General features: G+C 36.6%; 1 protein-coding gene across 4 annotated transcripts in view; it reads right to left on the bottom strand.

Moving 5' to 3' along the window:
• Positions 1–16,323, bottom strand: part of JMJD1C (jumonji domain containing 1C) — a 320,800-nt gene that overhangs the window by 11,386 nt on the left and 293,091 nt on the right. For all 4 annotated transcript variants that reach the window (XM_018042212.1, XM_018042211.1, XM_018042213.1 and 1 more), the window contains 10 exons: positions 15,624–15,751; positions 15,219–15,432; positions 14,503–14,717; positions 13,517–13,795; positions 10,602–10,770; positions 9,813–9,903; positions 9,197–9,327; positions 8,698–8,820; positions 4,528–4,667; positions 2,997–3,173 (listed from right to left, as the gene is read on the bottom strand). In XM_018042212.1, the coding sequence (XP_017897701.1) occupies positions 2,997–3,173; positions 4,528–4,667; positions 8,698–8,820; positions 9,197–9,327; positions 9,813–9,903; positions 10,602–10,770; positions 13,517–13,795; positions 14,503–14,717; positions 15,219–15,432; positions 15,624–15,751 (1,667 nt within the window). The remainder of the gene's footprint in view (positions 1–2,996; positions 3,174–4,527; positions 4,668–8,697; positions 8,821–9,196; positions 9,328–9,812; positions 9,904–10,601; positions 10,771–13,516; positions 13,796–14,502; positions 14,718–15,218; positions 15,433–15,623; positions 15,752–16,323) is intronic.

Here is a 16,323-nt window from a genome sequence, read left to right as displayed (position 1 = left end):
AAAAACAGAACCCTGAGGACTGGAGAAAATATTTGCAAACAAAGCGACTGACAAGGGATTAATCTCCAAAGTACACAAACAGTTCATGCAGGCCTATAATGAAAAATAATGGCCAATCGCCATTTGGGGATTGACCTAAACAGACATTTCTCCAAAGATATACAGATGGCCAAAAGGCACATGAAAAAATGCTCAACATCACTAATCACTGGAGAAATGCAATCACAACTACAATGAGGTACCACCTCACACTGGTCAGGATGGCCACCATCAAAAAAATGTACAAGCAAAGGCTGGGGAGGATGTGGAGAAAAGGAACAGTCCTATACTGTTGATGGGAATGTAAACTGGGGCAGTATGGACGTTCCTTAAAACACTGAAAAGAGAACTATCGTGTGACCCAGCAATCCCACTCCTGTGCATATATCCAAAGAAAACCATGATCTGAAGAGATACACGCAGCGCAGTGTTCACTGCAGCACAATTTACAACAGCCAGGGCATGGAAACCACCTAGATGTCCACCGACAGAGGAATGGGTAAAGCTGCGGCACGGATGTAAAACGGAACACTACCCAGCCTTAAAAAATACAAAAACCAAACTAACCTGCAGTAACACGGGTGGACCTAGACTATCATACTGGCTGATGTTAAGAGAAACACAAATACTGTTATCACTTACATGTGTAATCTAAGAAAATGGTACCAATAAACTTATAGACAAAAAAGAAATGAGTCGCAGAGGTAGAAAACTTATGGTTACCAGGGGAAAGAGAAGGGGTGAATTGGGAAACTATGGTCGATATATACATACTGCTGCTGCTGCTGCTGCTAAGTCACGTCAGTCGTGTCCGACTCTGTGCAACCCCATAGACGGCGGCCCACCAGGCTCCCCCGTCCCTGGGATTCTCCAGGCAACAACACTGGAGTGGGGTGCCATTTCCCTCTCCAATGCATGAAAGTGAAAAGTGAACAGTGAACATGAAGTCACTCAGTCACATCCGACTCTTAGCGACCCCATGGACTGCAGCCTACCAGGCTCCTCCGCCCATGGGAGTTTCCAGGCAGGAGTACTGGAGTGGGGTGCCATTGCCTTCTCCATATATACACTACTACGTATGAAGCAGGTAGTAAGGATCCACTGTATAGCACAGCAAAGTCTACTCAATACTCTATAATGACCCACATGAGAAAAGAACGTAAAAAAGAGTCGATATATGTATAACTGATTCACTTTGCCGTTTACCTGAAACTAACATTATAAATCAACTACACTCCAATAAAAAACTTTTAAAAAGTTTGAGAGGATGTAGGAGGAGGGAATTTTTTGAAGCAATGGCAATGTTCTTTATTACCTAATTACACATTTGTGAAAATTCAGAGAAATGTATAGTAAAAAAAAAAAGTACATATACTATATATAAATTACACCTTTAAAAAATGCACTATCCAGTTTGAGTTTAAAGAAAATGAATTTTGGATAAGCTGAGTATGTGAATAAGGATTTTCAAGGGAACCTGTTTTGTGTTGTTAAATAATTACTTATAGTTGCAAAAATATTTACTGTACTATCCTCTTAAACAGACTGCTCCTTTCAGGGCATTTTACATTTGGATAAAGACTAGCTATTTTCTGGGCTTCCCTGATGGCTCAGACAGTAAATAATCCACTTGCAATGCAAGAGATGTGGGTTTAGTCCCTGGGTTGGGAAGATCTCCTAGAGAAGGGAAATGGCTACCCACTCCAGTATTCTGGCCTGGAGAATTCCACTGACAGAGGGGCTTGGCAGGCTACAGTCCATGGGGTCACAAAGAGTTAGACACGACTGAGCGACCTGCACTTTACTATCTGCTTTCTGGTAAGAGGTTAGAAGGCCAAGAATGATATGTGGGGTGCATCGCAATTAAACATGAATCATAAATGACACATCTTTGAAATTATTCTATTAAGTCCATGGGAAAATAAAACCAATTTAACATCCTAGAGAAAAAAGATGTATAAGTGTAATTTCTTCTCTAGGATGTCACTGTAGAGAAAAAGATATAATGATGATTATATCTTACTACCATAAATGCTATTTAAGAATGATGAATCTAACCCTAAACTTGACATCTTAAATACTCCTTATCACTTAAGGAGTATTTGTGGCTATTACAACAGTGTCATAAATATTATGCAGGTATATAAAGTGTGGAAGCTTTCCTTGGTCAAAAGACACACATCAAATACATCTCAATACACCTTTGCCCAACTCTGAGACAAGCCAGCTTTCTGGATTCCCAGGTTGCCTTTGCATTCTTGTTACTATGAGGGCTAAACTGCTCTCTGGTAGCTTCAGTCTATTTATTTATAGAAACCCCAATACATGCTTTTAATCCAAACCTTCCACATCACTGTCTATTCTATGCCATTCTTCCGGGTGCCACACGGCCAAGCCCCAGAAACAAAAACTAGGTGTTTAGTTTTAAGTTTTGTGAATCAATAGCTATAAAAATTATGTACCATCTTTCTTTGGACATGCTACTGTTATGTGAGCAAACTAAAGGAAGGAAGTCGTGTTAGCAAAAAATGAGAAGGAAGCATAGTGAAAGCCTGAATTATGGAATGGTCTATCCAATAATTCATTCTATTCATATTTGGTGCCTTAGAAAATGTATCATCTCTAAGACCTGATACTCTCCCTTCTGCTATTAACTCTCAACTATTGAGAACTGAATACATATAGTAACTTTCTTTTTTTCCCTAAAAAGTCTTTATAGACTTCAGCCCACTGAATTAGAAACAACACAACAATGGAAATCTGGTTCAGATGAATACAATTTACAGTCTCAAAGCATTTAATTATATCAGGTCTCATCAAGCAGTGAAAAGCTGTTTTCTTAATGAAGGCATGCTAGTGTAGGTCTTTCTCCTCCTCTTGTCTTCTTTGATCTATATTTAACTCAGGATAAGTTCCTTCTGGTTCAGTAACCATGTGCTACAAGTAACTTTATGTACCTGATGAAGTGCTCCTGCTGGTAAGACAATGGCATCACCGAGGAACTGAATAAGAGTGCAGGTTTTGACTCCATATTCCTCAAGCAGTCTTTGACGAAGCTTTTTGTTCACATACCAACTCTGGTCACGTATTGGATCATGTTCTGGTAGAACTTCAAGGCCTTGTTCTTTTGAAATCTGAAATAGGGATTACAATTAAAATATATACCCCAATTTAAGTAAAGGAAATGGTAAATCCTGTTCAGCTACATTTCAATGTTCTTTACAGTAAGTCTTTGTTCTCAGAATCTTCTGGAATGATGATTAAGCTTAAGTTAAAGAAAATCATGTTCTACAATTGGAAAAGCAAAAGGATATGAAACTGATGCAGACTGATGTAATGTTAAAAAAGTAAATTATACTCCTTTCTCATCTTCTCCTTTCACTATGAAGTTTTCTCTTTTTTAAAAATAGTAATAATGATCAGTTATTTTTCCCAGTTTTTTTGGCTACACTACGAAGTTTGCAGGGATCTTAGTTCTCTGACCAGGGGAACTGGACTCATCCCTCGAGCAGGGGACGCACAGAGCCCTAACCACTGAACTGGCAGGGAATTCGTTCACAATGAGGTTTTCATCCATTTGGTTCCTTCCAGTAATTTTAAGAGTATAGCACAAAGATGGGGGAAAGGTTACTTTAGTAGCTTTCTTCCAAAAGCCAAACCATTTGTATATATGAACTTCACAGATATTTTTTGATGCTATTCTTTTTTTAAGGTAGGTACAAAGATAAATACCTTATAATGCTAACCTTCTAACCCTTGAGAAATGAATTTCAAGGAACCTTTTGACTAACAAGTGAAATCTTCTGCTTTAAAAAGCATAATTTATAATAAATTAAGACTGGTAGGTGGTTCTGGGATAAGATAATAGTTACAGGGCCATAGCTCCTTCACTTTTATACCGACCAAAGACAACCCTTAGTTCATTCAGAAAGAAGAATACGAAAACCAGCAATTATGGTCCCTTAAAAGAAATCCTTATCATTACAAAATTCAGAAAATATTGAGAAAATGGTCTAAACTAATTTCAGATCAATGTGTCACTTTTTAACAATTAAATGCACAATTACTCAAAATGTCAACCTATTCAAGTATCACAGAGCAACCAGATATGACAGAGTAGAATTACTCCTTAGGTCAATAGCCAAAAATACCAACAACATTAAAAAAAAAAATCTGCTTTCTTCACGTTTCTATGACATATTAAATTTTATATTCTATAATTCCAGTCACTACTTTTCACCAAGGGTAACATGTGACTCATTAACAGGTTCTTTACGGAGATAAAGAATACTAGTAACTGAGAAGAAACTGCCATTCAAATTTCTCAAGAGAAAGGAGCTTTTGATTTTCAATAACGAAAAATTCCGTCCTCCTAAGTAAAAATTATTTCATCATCTTACCCTGCTGAATGCCAATGAGGTTACATTAAAAATTAAGTCTTTGTTCAAGGTGAAGAGATAAAACTATGTATAGAACCTAAAATTATACCTTCTGAAGAAATTCCCGTATCTTGTCAACATCTTTCCCAGCATAAATATGCCACAGAGCACCCGGTATTTCACTTGAGTCCTTCAATCGTTTTCTTAAAATGTCATCCAAATCTTCTTCCTCAAATTTCTTGAGTATTCCTAAAACGCAGAATATTTTCATACTGGTCAATAAAGACTACCAGAAAGTCAAGCGGCCTAAGACTGACCTCTCAGAGAAGCACAGTGCCTGACTAGACTGGACTCTTAAATAGGAGATAAACTCAGTTATACATGAAAACTGTGATAACTGCAAGAGCAGAGAACACTGGCCTGGGTACCTGGGGATAATAACGTTTCTCAGTTCATTTGCTTTCCATAAACCAAGGACATGAGATAAAAACTCAAGGACCTTTACTCAAACTTGACCACCTTTTCTCTTCTTGTCCCAAACTATGGTCATAACAATGTTACACACTCACAGCATTTCATAACTTCCAAGGACTTTCCTGACCACTATTAGGCAAGGATCATAATCTCTATTTTACAGCTGAGCAAAAAGGTTCAGTGAGGAGAAAGGATTTGTTCATTACCATGACTAATGAATGGCAGAGCAAAATGTCTCATTTACTATTACTGATTAATCAAATGCTAATCCTTCAGGTGCTATGATTGAGGATGGATCAGACCATTCTGCTAATATGTTGACAAATTAAAAACTGTGCATATATATGTATGTATAAACAAAGGTTAATCTATGAGTGAAGTATAGGAATGTCATCATTTTCAAACTGCTGATTTCACTACAATGAACATTTTAAAGAAATGTTTTAACAGAAAAGGAAATCCATTGCTTAACACAAAGAATATATCAAATGTTTAATAATTTATGATAGTGAAATCTTTTTTAAAGTTAGCTGCAAAGATTTTTTGAAGTCAAACATTAGATGTTTACAATATACCAAACACTGTCCTAGAATGCTGGGGATTAGTTAAGACTTCCTGGAATAAAAGAGGCTATTAATAAGTGTAGGTAAACAAGAATATCACAAGTGCAATCATACAAGTTAAAAGGATGCAGAAAGACTAGTACAGTCTTCAAATTTTTTTGTTAGTTTTTATTTTTGGCCTCACTGTATAGCAGACATGTGGGACCTTAGTTCCCCAACTAGAAAGCAAACCAACATCCCCTGCATTTGAAGCACGACGTCTTAACCACTGGACCACCAGGGAAGTCCCCTGTCAAATGTTATCTTTAAACGACAAAGATAAAGAAAATTGTTACTGCTCTGTGAATTTTTAAAAGCTACTACAAAGAATACATCACGTTTCCTACTTTATGACAGTGAAATCACAAGGACAAAGATGACTGTTGGAGCAGAAAGGTTTACACTTTGATAAAGACCTTGATCTGATCTGTTTTGAGGAATCTGAATGAATATGGGAATTTGCTAGGGAGACACAGAAGTCGGGGAGCCATCGCAGGTGGAGGAGAAAGCATGTGCTCCAAGTAGGCACCAAAACATTCCTTTATATGGTGATCAACAATGAGAACTGGCAGATTAAAAAAGTCCAAAAGTTATAGTGCTAATGGGCTTTTCCCAAAAGACCGAATATTATGGTATGAAAAAGAGGGATGGGAGATGAACTAGGAAGATGAAAAAGTTCTAGCATTTAAGGACATGAAGGAAAACCAGGGGAGAAGAGCAGGTTGTATGACCTACAATAACCTCTGTATTGCAGACTGAGTGCTAAAGGGGATAATTTGAACCAAGCACAATGAGGTGCAAACGATTTTCCTTAGCATCTGCAAGGGAGGGTCCCAGGACCCTCCACCCCTCCCATGGCAGATACCAAATTCCACAGATGTTCAAACGGGTGAAGTGTTTTACCGTCCCTCACGCTGTGTACTTTTAGACCGTGTATAATACCTAATATAGTGTAAATGCCACGTAAATGACTGTAAATACAATATGAAAACCATGCAAACAATTGCTGGACACAGCAGGTTCCTTTTTCATTGTTTGGGTGGCAGAATTAGCAACTTTTGGAGTACAGCATATTTTTATTTTTTTATTGGGGCACAATGTTGTGTTAGCCAAATTCAAGTTTTACTTTTTGAAACTTACTAGAATTTTCTCTTTCCTCAATTATTTGCTATCCTTGGTTGGTTGAATCCACACATGTGGAACCCACAGATTCAAAGGGGTAACTCTTTAACTCTGTGGCACAACAGGCTTTGAAAAGCTAAGTAACCTGGCACCAAAGGACACACATTTCTGTGCTAGAGCTCAGACTATAACTCAGGCTTGCTTGACTTTCAAATTCTTGGGAGTGGGAGAGGTAAGAGTTTTTACTGATTGTAACAGTTAAATTAGCTGAGAAACTATGAGTTTCTATAGTTTTGGAGGAATTTAGCTTGTATATTGTGTGTGTGTACTCAGTGGCTAAGTTGTGTCCCACTCTTTTTGACCCCATGGACTGTAGCTCATCAGGCTCCTCTCTTCATGGGATTCTCCAGGCAAGAATACTGGGATGGGTTGCCACTTCCTTCTCCAGGGGATCCTCCTGACTCAGGGATTGAACCCAAGTCTTCTGCACTGGCACGCAGATGCTCTCCACTGAGCCACCTTGTATATTACAGAGGCTGTTAAATATACATGATCAGAGTGAATACTGTAATAAACCTCCAGGTCCTGAGCACCTCGCCACTAAGCTGCAGATACATTCTGGGTTCCAGAAAAAACTGTTGAACTAAGTAGTGGCTGGAAATCATGTATAGAGTTTCACAGGAAGTGCACATACACCAGAATGGGAATAGAGTCTATAACTCTAGAAAAGTCTGTGATTCCATTATACAAAGAATGAAAGGTGTAGTGTTACTGAAGCCACAGTCAGTATTTGAAGAAGAGGCAGTGATTAACAGTATCATTTATTACAGATGGTTTAAATAATAAAACGACCAGAAAGAAACCACTGTACTGAACCATGACTGTCGGTGAGAGCCACAGCAACAGTAATCTCAGCGGGGCAGTAGGCAGGGGCCAACCTGCACTGAACTGAAACGTGAAAGGGAGGTGATAGACACGGCGAAGAATGCATGAGGGCAGGAGTAACAGGACAGTGGCCAGGAGACAAGATCTGAAGAAGGTTCTGTGAGAAAGGTGGAAAAGTCTAAAGTCTGCTCCTACTCTCAGAAAAGAAGCCAGTGTAAAAAGAAAAGTTTAAGGACCAATGTCTGTAACGAAGGGAATGACAGATGGGTAGATGGAACAAGGTTTCAAAAAGACACCTAGAGGGCAGGATCTAAAATCTATACACCGGATAGAAAATTTATTTCTGCTTAGGAAAAAGGCCCCTTTCTCTTTGGTACCAGAAGGGAAAAAAGCATGCTTGAGTTATGAACATGTCTTCATCGTCTTCAGAACAAAGACCTAGTTTCTATTCTTTACTAAATGTTTTTAAGTGAGCTTACCATTTATTTTCATACACACAATAATAATATGAAAGGAGTAAATAAAAAATATTCACTTTTAAGACTTCCCTGGTGGTCCAGTGGTTGAGAGTCCACCTGTCAGTGTAGGGGGCCACAGGTTTGACCCCCGCTCCAGGAAGATTCCACATGTTACAGGGCAACTAAGTCCATGCAGCCAACTTCTGAGCCTGAGCCCTAGAGTGTGCTCCACAAGAGATGCCAGCACAATGAGAAGCCTGACATAACAAAGACCCAGCACAGCCAAAAATAAACCTAATTCTTTTTCTGGTGGTGGTGGTGGTGGTGCAGTCGCTGGTGACTCCATGGACTGTAGCCTGACAGTCTCCTCTGCCCAGGGGATTTCCCAGGCAAGAGTACTGGAGGAGGCTGCCATTTCCTTTTCCAGGGGATCTTCCTGATCTAGGGATCAAACCCAGGTCTCCTGCATTGCAGGCAGATTCTTTACCAACTGAGCCACCAGGGAAGTCCTCAAAGTGAATTTAACTCACTTTTAAAACTGAAAATCCTTTGTGTTAAAAAAAAAAAAGCCAGGTAAAATAATCATAGCTCAAAATGGGTATTAAATATCCCTAAATACACTGCAATTTTGGGGGTAATCTTTGATGTTAACTCAGAGGCTGACATTCTGGATAGTACTACTGGGTGTGGTTATTCAACTGTTTTTCCAAAACACCACTATTCTTAAAGTTTCTTTACCTGCTTTTGAGAGAATGCCATTTCCTTTTGCTATGCCGACATAGACGAGAATATTTACAACGTCAGACACTTCAACATGCAGATTTGTTGTTCCTATATCATGATCTTTAGCAGCAGCTACCCCTGTGTATAAAATGAAATTTTATTTAACATCATACTTTATATACCCTACATATTCCTTTCAAAATCAACTCTATGAGGAAAGTCTGTTAGTTATAATTTGCGCTTTAGTCTCCTTATTCTAACACCTGCCCACAAAATATCAAATATCCATGAAATATACCATAAAAGTCAAGTTAATAGAAAATGTAACTATATTTTTACACTCCTGGCTATTAATACCTAATATACCACTGGTCTGCTTCAAAAAATATTTGAAAGAATTATTAGTGAAACAGATTTAGTAGAATCTAAAAATGATTAGACAATTTATCTTTGGTCAGAAGTTATTTAAAATTCCACATACTTCAAGCTGATAGAAATGCAAATATATACTCACCATAAGCACTGCACAACCTGGGTCCTAGATCAGGGCGCACAAAAAATCCCGGTAAATGAGAGGCCAGGTTGAATTTTCCTTCTGGATTACAATATTCTGGCAATGGCAGGCTTTTTAAAAGATCTTCATATCTGAATAACGACATTAACTTTTTTAAAATAAAGATTTACATTCTTAAGTATTTTCAAATATATAATGTTCAAGTTGTTATACTTTCCATAAGGCCTCTAACAGTTAAAACTTTTCTAGGCTTCATTCAAAGTTTAAATGAATGCATAATATACAGATAAGCAAAGAATAGAAGTGATTCTGACTAAAACTGCACTTCTGCTTCCCTAAACACAGCAAACTGAGAGCACCCAGAGAAGGGAGGCTCCAATCAGGGCCTCCTGTGCTCTGACAGAGCGTTCTCTTCTTTACTGCCCTAGCAAAGACATTCACATTCCCCTGCTGAGACCACAGAGATTCAGTTCTGTAATTTTTTTTCTTACTTCCTTTTAATTGAGGAAGATACTACTTAAAGCTCACATCTGTAGTTCATTATCTCACTCCTTGGATAATCTCAGCTCAACCTCAAAAGTCAAGAGTCAAAATAGCCAAGTATAAAAAAATATACCTTGCTGGCATCATAGTCTTGAAGTCTTCTCCTGAAGGGCAATCTTTCAATTTTAAAACAACTGTTTCTCCACTTTTTGTTTTTTGCCGTTCTATAAGAATGCAATTGATTATTAAAAAGATAATTTTGTCTTTTTATTCTTATTAATGTTTGAAGAGGAAAAAAAACGTAAAATGAATGAATACCTCTATTGTCATACAGTAGGTACTTAAAAGAATGCTTTTATTTATGTATTCATGTAGTATAAAGATGTTTATTCCTTATGTAGATATTTGCAACATCATTAAAAAATTCTTTAAAAAAAACCTCTTTACAACTGTTACTAAGGTTAAAATTATAATCTTACATTTTTAGTTTTTCAAAATGTTTTACACAAAGTATTTAATCCAAGTTTCAAAAGTTTTTGGGGTTGGTTGCCAAAAATATTCCCCGGGAATATTAATATACTGAATACAGCATAAAGAAACAGAATGACTTTTTTTGGCGGGGGCAGTCACTGAGCCCCCTGAGTTCACCCACCAGGGACTGAACCTGGACCATAGCAGTGAAAGCCTGACTCCTAACCACTGGCTCACCAGGCTATTTCCAAATGACTTCTTTATCATCAAAGGAAATGAGGGACAGAGACAGGAATAGGACCCAGTCTCTTGATTCCAAGTACTTGTTTCTTTTTACTAGAAAACAAATGATACAAATGTTTCAAAGATCTAAACAATGTATTTCCAATTTGTCATTTTGGGAAGACAGGTTTAAGAAAACAGTAAAACAACAACAACAAAAACAACATACTTGAAACTTCCTCAAAACCATCCCAGAATTCCTTAACATTGGCATTTGAAATAATGCTGTCTTTGCAGTTGAGGAGATCAGCTTGGTGGTCTCCAAAATCGAGACTAATTGAGTCCGCCTTCCACAAGCTAATGTTCATTTTCTTATGCACGCCAGAAACCACTGCAGGCTTATAAACGATAGATAATTAAAAGTTAAAAGATATACATGGACACTTCAAAAATTTGATTTTATACACAACATACAGAAAACAGTTAACATGTTGAATTTATGGACTAATTAATGACAAACTGTGAGAATTAAAGCAGCTTTGAAAAATAGTTCCTGCCCTGGAAAGATGTTCACAATATATTTTCAAAGAGAAAAAGTGGTAAGAGAATGCCATGTACTGGCAGAGTACACTGTCATTTTTGAAAACAATAATTATAATATGTAGTATTTTTCAGGAAAGAGTCCGAAAGGCTACATTAAAATTTTCATTTTTAAGCAATTTATGATGTTTTCATGTTTTCTTTACAGATTCATTTCTATAGAAAAAACATAACCTTGTACATATGTAATGAGATTTCTAAATATATAGTCTTTTGGATTAAAACAAATTATATCCATTTTGATTTTATATCACTTAGAACACGCACATATTCTTTACCTCTACAAAGATAATGACAAATAAAAATATTAACAACCAAGCACAACAACAATAAATTTAAAATCTATGACTGATTCCCTGAAAGTCAATTCGTTCTTTGAAATCACATGAATTCCAAGTCCCTCCAGACTCTGTAACCCAGAAACCAATTTGAGGTTTTAAAACTTCAATGTCGATGTCAAAAAAAGATCTCTAAGGCAATCTGATGCATTATTTTTAAGCTTTTCTTTACTCCTTTATTATAAATGAAGTAAAAAGAAAACAGAAAACTGTGACTTAAAGAGTCTCTTGTAAAAGATATTGTTTTACCTACTCTTAAAACACATAAAGTGTGAGGCGCCATAAGTGCAGAATAACCTCAAGCTAAGGTTGTTATCACAAAAGATATGTCAAAGAATAACCTCAAGCTAGGGTTGTTATCACAAAAGATATGTCAAAAACATAAAACAAACACTACACTAAGAATAAGAAGTTAACAACTTGGGTAACTGCAACATTAAAATTCCTTTCAATGGGCTAATAATATATCCAACTATTAAAACAGGTCAGCTATTAGATAATTAACTATGGCTGATCATTCACATATTAATTTCCAGACCTTACTATGTCTATTCAGTAATACTTCTATCCAGCCTTGTAACATTCCTTATTACAGTAACCAGCAGCTTGGGAAAAGTAAAATTTAAAAAATATATTAGAATATTTTCAAGCAGAATTCTTAGGCTACTATCATCATCATCTTCCTGAAATACTGAAAGCCTTTGTAATTTGACCCCTTGCTTCTAGTCTTACTCCCTTCCAATTCAACTTCTAATCTGCTTTGCTGTTAGTCTATGTTGATCTGTACTATACATGAAATACAGTCAATATTTTATAACAATCACAAACGGAGTATAACCTTTAAAAAAGTGTGAACACTGTATTGTACACCTATGACATATAACATTGTACATCAACTATATTCCAATTTTTAAAGTCAACCTGATTACTTTGATTCTTCAATTAAATCTGTCATCTATAGGATAAAGTTTGACTCTTTAGCATGATATAAAGGTCCCTCATAATTATAACTAAACACCTCATTTCCCCATCATTACCCCACAGAACTCTTACGTCAGGTAATCAAGGCTACTGAACAGTTCCTCAAACACCTGATCCTGTTTACTTCTAACCTCCCACCCATCTAAAAATCCCTGAGACAACATCAGTTTAGACTACCAGCCCTTTTGAACTAGTAACTCTAGCTCAGCCATTCACTCTTTCAGGTTTCCACAGTACCTGAGACAAAATTCTTAGCACATTTAACTTATTTTAAAAAATATTTACTTACGAGGCTGTTTAAGCCTACACAAACTTAAGTTGTCTAAATTGCAACCTAGCAATGGCATCAGGGATTCAAGGCAGAACCAACCAAAAAAATACGTATTAAATACTGTGTATATATTTTTTCTGGGGTGAGGGACCAAGCTATCATCAGATTTGCAAAGGACTAGTGACCTAAAAAGATTAAGAATCATTGTACTAAAATGGTTCTTACTCATTTTTACATAACTTATTTATTTTTATATTCTTATTGGCCAAGCAGAGAGACTAGATTTTACTAGGTGCTCAATAACTATCTACTGAATGAAAAAAATGAAGTAAAACAGCAAGGATGTTTTCCAGAATCAAGGAAAAACCTGAACAGGACACTAAGTCACACAAATCCCTAATTTATGCACTAATGTAGTAAATCACCACCTGAAACGTGTATCAAACATTATTATGTCAAAACTGGTCAAAGAGAAAGTCACTTTTATTTGAGCAGAATTAAATAATGGAGTTTCTCACTTAAGATTTGATGAACTTATAAATAAATGTCCTATAGTCAAAGGCAAAAACATCTACACTTATCAGTTCAAGAAAAATGCTTTCAGTATTAACATTATAATAACAGATATGAATCTGTTAACTGGACTAAAAGACAAATGCAGAGAAAGGAAGGCGATACCAAACTTTGTAAATACATGACTTTATTAGAAGTCTGCTCACTAGCAAACTGAAACTATAACATCAAATAATCAGTGCTTCCCTATTAATCAATAAAAATCTGGCCCAAAAATCAAAATTCAGAAATAATCATTCTGATAACTTTTGATATCTTCCAACCGCAAAGTGTCAAGATTATCTTTCCCTTTTCTCTTTAGTCCTAAGGAGAAAACCATTTTTCCTACTCAACCAACTTCAGTCCCACCCAGAGCATACTAAATCAGCTTAAAATACTCACTCGTCCATATTTCCAACACTCTTTGAAAAGCTTCCAATTATTAGTATTTTTATAATCCTTAAGCCACAGAATGTGCTTCTCGCAGACCCAGGAATGTGGTATATCACTGTACAATTTATTGTTTTCATCCATGGCACATTTTCTGCTTTCTTTGGGTTCTTCTTTGAACTCTGATTTTACATTTATCTTAGAGGCTTTATTTGGTGGAATTTTGTTTTCAACAACTGAAGCAATTATGTCATCAAGAATGTTTGGCATAGTCCTTCCACTTTTACCACTCTAATAAGAAAAAAATAAATATTTTAAGCAGAAACTATTACATTTGGAAACCTCTGCTTTAATTTTCCATTAACATAGCAAACACCACCACAAACAATGTATCTGGCTTCAAGAATCCAGCCAATGGATTTGTATCTCTAGTGCCTACACTGCTCCTGACAGTGCGAAGCAGAAGTTGAGTGGTCTCCATGGGAAAAACTGTGGGATCTGCAGAAACTTGAAGTGTGGTCTTTCTTACTTTTATAACGTTTTAGGATCAGGGTAGAGGGAATAGAGATTAGGAAGACTCTCCCAACTTTTAAAAGCTGCTAAAAATTTGTGTCGGCTTATGCAATTATTCTGTTTTTATTTTCTTTCTGGTGAAAAAGCAAAAATTGATGTCTATATATTTTAAGTAAGAAAACTTATATTTGCATCCATCCCTCCCCCTCCCCCCCGATTAGATACATGCTTTTCAAATTCTGAAGGAGTATCTTAGGGTGGTTTTGGAATCAAAATGTCCCTCGCTCAACTCTTTTCACCTGGAAAAGAAAATCTCTGGATTTTAAGTTACCAGAATTATAACGCAGATAGGAACATGCACAGTAATTTGGTATATTTGATTGCATCTGCATCTATTTATCATGTAGTTCACAGCAAAGACCCCAAATCTAAATTCTTAAATTTAGAATTCCATATGAAATACAAAAATCTAGCTTCTCACTCACAGGGGTTCCCATTGAATAAACTGGTGCAAAGGCAATGCCAGCATCTGTAGAACCCACGCGTAGCTTGCCAGCAGTTGTGGTCAGCAAATCTCGTAATGTTGAACCTTGCTCATTATTCTGGGATACAGGAGGTGATGTTCTACTACTTGGAGAATCAGGATCATCTTGTTCTCTCTCTTCTTTAATTTGCTTTTCAAGGGCAAATTCTTTGTTTTCTAAAATAAAACATTTTAAAAAATGCAAATAAAATTAAACATGCTATTAAAGTACAGACAAAGGGATCATACAATTACAGTGAGAGATGAAAGCACTAGTGATTTAAGTACCTGGGCACACACCAGAGGATGGGTTAGATCCTTTAGGAGTCAAATAGTTTGAATATGAGAAGGCCTTCCTCAATATTTTAGACATGAAAGTGAGTTTGCACCTGTCACAAGTGAAAAATGCTATAGCTAAGACAGGGACAAAGTGTAGATAAGTTACAAATCTATTGCGCTGGTGGCTTTATTGATGTGCTCCTCTACAGATGATTCTGTACCTAGCTTTGATATGATCATAGGAAGTTGAGTTCCTAGGAAGAAACATGTTTTACTAACCCGAAGCCACAATGCAAGCAAAAGACAAAACTAAAGTGTTCTAAGTGGACAGTAGTACATTAATGTATCATAGTCCTCTGTTGATTACAAATCTTCTATCAGACAATCAATCAGATTTACCTTTTTTTTCCTCTCTGGCCTTTTGCTCTGCAAGATCTGCTAACCAGTGCAGGGGTGACTGGGATTCTGGAGAAGCTAACTTGCTGTCTGTGCTCACATCGCTCCCTGGACTGCTGCTGCCATTACTTTCAGGCTTCTGAGGGGTGCTCTGCTGCTGAGACTCAGGCATGCACAGAGAAATTTTATTACTGTGATTAAGAACACTCTGTAAAACCTACAAAGGTAGAACAGTTGAATTTTAAAAATACTATCTCTTCAATTATTCAGAGTTAAAAGTAGAGGTTACATTTATACAGTAACATAGGAAAGATGATTTACAAAACATTAAGTCCTAAAGTGGATTTCAAATATCAAAGTTGATTCCTTTAACCATGCAGTTTACTTGAATAGAGAATTTTCACTCACTTGAGACACACCATTCATAGGAGAAAAATTTCCAACTTGTATATTCTGTTTGTTAGTACAATGACAATGGGATTTAATACCATATTTTTCTCTAAGAGTGTGCATCGCATCCAAAAGATCTGTCAAAACTACAAAATATAATGGTTAATTAAAAGGTTATCATTAGTTGTTAAGATTATAAAAATTTTTTGTTTTTCTTGTGTCTTTTCACTTTTCTTCCATTTTTCCTTCATCCCTCCTATCTATTTCAGGTTAGATCATTCAACCAAATTCATGTTCTCTATTCTTTCCTCTTTTACCTCTATAATGGAAAATCAGTATGGTCAAAGAAAAAGAAGGCAGAACAACCTGTAATAAATAAATCTAATATACTCTTTTTCATTACATTCTGGTTCCCCTCAACCCCACTTTCTCTGCCAAGCTGCACAGCTTGCAGGATCTCAGTTCCCCAACCAGGGATCAAACTCGAGCTCCCATGCAGTGGAAGCATGGAGCTCCAACCACTGGACAGCCGAAGAACTCCTAGTTTTCTCCACCTAAAATAGTTCCTCTATGGCTTTCTTCATCACTGGGTTTGGGCTTATCCTGCTAACTATTACACAGAGGATTCTAAAACAGTTTAAGATTAGATAAACCTTATTTCTTCATTCTACTACTACTACCTACTTCTAAGTAATCTGGAACAATGAAGAGCTGTTAC

This window comes from Capra hircus, chromosome 28, assembly GCF_001704415.2.
Source record: "Capra hircus breed San Clemente chromosome 28, ASM170441v1, whole genome shotgun sequence".
Classification (NCBI taxonomy): domain Eukaryota; kingdom Metazoa; phylum Chordata; class Mammalia; order Artiodactyla; family Bovidae; genus Capra; species Capra hircus.
This window is presented reverse-complemented; position numbering and strand designations above follow the sequence as displayed.